This window comes from Drosophila kikkawai, chromosome X (genome assembly GCF_030179895.1).
Source record: "Drosophila kikkawai strain 14028-0561.14 chromosome X, DkikHiC1v2, whole genome shotgun sequence".
Classification (NCBI taxonomy): domain Eukaryota; kingdom Metazoa; phylum Arthropoda; class Insecta; order Diptera; family Drosophilidae; genus Drosophila; species Drosophila kikkawai.
In genome coordinates, this window is record NC_091733.1 from 16,631,923 (window position 1) to 16,636,515 (window position 4,593).

The 4,593-nt window shown below is 44.9% G+C and overlaps 1 protein-coding gene across 1 annotated transcript; it reads left to right on the plus strand.

Moving 5' to 3' along the window:
• Positions 1-1,496: 1,496 nt before the first annotated feature.
• Positions 1,497-3,043, plus strand: LOC108071682 (uncharacterized). The gene is made up of 4 exons (XM_070288560.1): positions 1,497-1,837; positions 1,896-2,062; positions 2,195-2,418; positions 2,608-3,043. The coding sequence occupies exons 1-4, from the start codon at positions 1,497-1,499 to the stop codon at positions 2,779-2,781; spliced, it is 906 nt and encodes a 301-aa protein (XP_070144661.1). The 3' UTR covers positions 2,782-3,043.
• Positions 3,044-4,593: the final 1,550 nt, after the last annotated feature.

The window sequence follows — 4,593 nt, forward strand, 5'->3', positions numbered from 1 at the left end:
ATTTAATAATAATTAAAATATTAAATTAATAATAATTAAATATTTTTATAATCATTAAAATATTTTAATAATAAAAATATAATAATAAATTAAAATATTTCAATAATAATTTAATTAAAAATACTTAAACTATTTTAACAATAATAATTATAATATAAAAAATATATTTAATAATGTAAAATATTTAAAAAATAAAAACAATTTAAATATAATTAAAATTAAGTAACATAGTTTAGTTAACAAGCAAAAAAGTAAAAACTTTTCAGTTTTTACCTACAAAATCAACACCTTTCAATGTTTTCTTGCTTGTTTTTTTTGTAAAAAAAAGCATACAGAACCTCCCTAGCCCCAACCTAATCTCCCATTCACTGAACAAACAAAGAAAGTCTGCAAAAATCAATCCCCCTTTCCCATTAAACCATTCTGTCGCTGTCAAATCAAAGTCATCACAAACAAAGCCAAGGAAAACATAAATATTTAACCCAGAACAGGGAGGGCGTGATGAATGCCAGATGAAGTCTGGCATTTTCACACACAAGGGTTAAGCAATTAGGGGCAGATGGCGACGCCTACACTGCTATCAAAATCGATGACCAGGCCCGCCGGCCGCCAGATGATGAGATGGGCCAAACCGATAGCAATGTGGAACGAACGATGACGCGGCCTGGTCAATGAACCAAGTCGATTTGGGGCTGAGATTTAACTTTTTTCTTCTTTTTTTTTTCTTATATTTTTTTTGCATCTGGGACTGACACACTTCGGTATCGATTCGGCGGCGGTGGCGGCGCAACAAACAAATAATCAAACAAACAAACGAAGTAAACAAGCCCCAGAAAGAGTCCCAAGGATGCCTCCTCCTCGATAATACTGTCAAAATCACAAAAGGCACAGTGACGCCTCACAAAACCCACCAGAGAAGCGTTCAGAGGAGGAGAAGGAGGTGGCACCAGAGTTGGCCAAGGAGAAAAGGGACTTTACAAAGGGGGAAAATGGTTTACCCAAGGGAATTCTTGGAAATGAAAGTGCTTTTGTTTTTTTCCAGAATTTAAATTCTATAGATCTTACTTAATATTAATATTTAGATTTGAATGATCCTTTATTTAGGATATCTTTTTTCGTCTGAAAAAATGCTGATCTGACAGCACTGACCTCGGGGAGAAAGCACTCGGAAGGGAAGAAGAACTCAAGAGAACCGAGGATGTGGGAATGTGGGAGGCGAGACCCCAAAAGCACTGCCAAATCATTGCCATTGACGTGTGAGGAATGGGTTTATTATACTTCAAGACCAGCCTGTTGCCTGGGTCTTTCTTTTCATTTGACTCCTTTTTGTTTTTGTTGTTGTTTTTTTTTTCTGGGTGAACAGGCCTGCTCTGCCGGACATTTTTCATCTTTAGTGCCGAAAGGCTTCACTCGAGTGGCCTCTGCGGCGGTCTTGGGTATATATAAGGCGATATGCTTGGCAATGCCACACAATCAATTATTCAATTCTGAGCAGCATGTTCGAGTTTGCCCCGAAAGTCGGTCCGCTGGCGGTGATGCTGATGATGCTCCTGCTAGTCCTCAGTCCCGTGGACTCGCGGTGGACGAGGAGGCCCAGGCGTACGACCACCCCAAGGAGTACCACTGAGAAGGCGGACAGGCATCAGTATGTTCATCACTGGCCACCACTGGTGGTGTCAGCTCCTGCTCATGTTCAGGCTCCAGTTCAGGCTCCAGTTCAGGCACCAGTTCAGGCTCCTGTTCAGATTCCACTTCCTGCTCCCTCACCTCCCCAAGTGAGTCCCCGCCTGATTGACAGCTTCGATCGCAGATCTGCGGATGGAGAGTATGAGTTCAGGTGAGCTGTCTTTGCAAACTCTTAAAAATCAAACGAAAATATATATATATGAATATAGATTCCAGCTGGACAATGGCAACACCCGCTATGAGCGCGCCTACTGGCTGCCCGTGGGCAAGGATCTGGTCCTGGCCAAAAAGGGCTACTACTCGGTGCCCCTGCCCAATGACCAGTTCTCTACCATATTCTACACGGCGGACAATCGAGGCTATCATGTGGACATGCGTGAGTATCAACAGCTAGCCCAGGGCCTAGGATATGGTATGATCGAGGTTAAGGACATCCATAATTCCATGCCGGAGGCTTCAGCGTTACTACTTGTTCCTTCAGCCGCTAATGAATTTATCCAAAACGCAGAGACGCTAACCGGAGAGAGGCCGGTGTTGCCGCGCAGCCTGGAAGTGCCCGGAGTGGGATCCAAAATGGAATCGGGAACGGGAACGGGAATGGGAGGTGGAGCGGGGTCTAAGCGAAATTCAATAAGCGACCCGGAGCGTAACGAGCAGGATGTGGAGAATGTGGAGGACATTGTGGATGGGGATGTGGACACAAGTGTAGCTGGCACCGAGCGGGTACCCAATGTAAGTGCGACTGGAGCCTCTCTCCTGTATCAGTACACAGAAAACAAAAGCTAGCTCATAAGCTTCTATTCGGGGGTTAAAAAAGGAAACCTATACTTTTCCATGAACTCCATTTATCACATATAATATTTTCTAATACATTTATATATACATTATTTCTCTCTGTGTATTTTCCCCCTTTGGCTGCAGGCTGTAAGCCAAGTCGAGACCGAAACCGAAACCGAGACCGAGCCATCAACTTTGGCCAACGACATTTTGGCAAGCGAGGCGGCTGATGATGATGATGACGACGACGACGACGACGATGATGATGCTTCTGCTGCTGCTCCTGACGATGTTGATGATGAAGGCAACTCAAACTGAAGGCCCGAACATTAGGGGACACCCTCCCCCTGGGAGGGACACACACTTGACTGGCTCGCAACTCGCTCTACTTGCTGCAAATCAAATTGAAAACAATTGTTGCAGTCACCAGTCCGACACAGTTGAGTTGGCCAGTCACTATATTCCGAGTTCCAAGGAGTTACCAGCTACCAGCTCTAGGCTCCACTTGACTTCATCTTCATCTTCGACTTTGGACTTTGGAAATGTGTCTCAATTCCTTGCCTGACAGCTCCCTAAGTGTCCTCCCTCCCCTTTCTGTGTGCTTTAATATTAATATTTAAAACCCTTTCATTTTTTTTTTTGTGTACATTTAAGGAATTATAAATTATAGAAGAAATATCAACACTCATGCAAGCTGCAGGCTTTTAGGAACTGCCCCCATAATTACTTTCCGCCCAGGTCGGTCTATTTGGTGCGATTTCCAAATAGTTTAGGGGCACAGGGGAGGCCCCCGTTGATGGCCAAAAGATGGGACATTATGAGGCGGCTGACAAAAACACATGCCGAGCCTCAATTCGCCAGCTGCCGACTGTCGGTTGTCGGTGGCCTTTTGTGGCAATGCTCCTCTCCATGCTCAGTTCTTGCTGGTTTCAATTTAAATGGTTTCTGTAAAAACGTACCAAATTGGGTGGCCGCCATGGTGAAAAGGCGATGCCAAAAGATTTGTCGGCGGCAAATCGGTGAGCATTCATAAAACAGCTCCATCTCTGGCTATAGCTGGGGCCCTTTTCCAGCTTTTCCAGCTTTCCCAGCTTTCCCAGGCTGCATGTGCCCGTAAGACTCGGCTGCTTACCTTTGCCTTCGCCGCAGCACTCCCACATATGCTCGTAAAATGCAGGATACACTGCCGGAAATTGGGTTAACAGAGATAATTACAAAGTAAGCAGCAAATAGAAGCTAAAGAAATATTCAATTAATTAATTTTGAGCAGCAATTAAAAGCTAAAAAAATATATATCAAATTAAATCGATTTATTTCCTAACGAAACTTACTTCTTAATTATTTTCTTTCAGTGATTCGGCGGCTGAATCGGTACCGAGTTCTGTGGCAGGATAACTGCAGCTATTCATTTCGCTACTAATCCTATGCGGGCCAGAGATTCGGGCTCGTCCTTTTGACCCCGTTAGCTCCCTTTGGCCCGTTTTGTATTTACGAGTCAGCCATGCCCACGTAATGAATGGTAAGGACCGCCTCCCAGCCCAGGATCGAGAGTGTGAATGAGTTGAGTGTGCAAGCGGGCTGAATGTAATGAATAAACGAACCGCGTGAGTCACGCTACCATCTCTGGCACGGGCATAACCTTGGCTGCAATTCTGGAAGGGGTTGGGTGGTCTCCTCCTCCTCCTTCTCCATACTTTTTTACGTTCCTTGCCTGCATCAAAGTTTACACATTTACCGCACTCACGTGAAGCCCCATAAAAGCAGCGGCATTGGAAATGAAGATTGAATGGACTTTGCACTGGATTCACTTCTTCCCAGCATCCCCCAATCCCGCCCCGATCCTCTTCCAATCACACAATCCCCTCGGGAAAACTCAAACACATTAGCGTTTTCCAGACAGGCGGCTCTACCCAATATATGATGGATTATGCACCCCGGAAAATATGTTTCAGCACAGCGAGAAATGGGTTCGATCTGGCCAGATTTTCGCTGAGTGGGCCCAAGCACTTGTGGCTATTTATAAGGTGCCATGGGTCATCGATGACCCTTGTCCCTGATTACTTATGTAAATATTCACAGGCCCGCCGCTTAGCCCTTAACCCCCAGGCCCATCATTTGGCCATTTGCCCA

Excerpts from the sequence above, each read along its gene's own strand:
- LOC108071682 (XM_070288560.1), top strand. The coding sequence starts at position 1,497 with ATGTTCGAGTTTGCCCCGAAAGTCGGTCCGCTGGCGGTGATGCTGATG. Across the intron at positions 1,838-1,895 it reads GATGGAGAGTATGAGTTCAG|ATTCCAGCTGGACAATGGCA; the intron begins GTGAGCTGTCTT and ends ATATGAATATAG. Across the intron at positions 2,419-2,607 it reads GCACCGAGCGGGTACCCAAT|GCTGTAAGCCAAGTCGAGAC; the intron begins GTAAGTGCGACT and ends CTTTGGCTGCAG.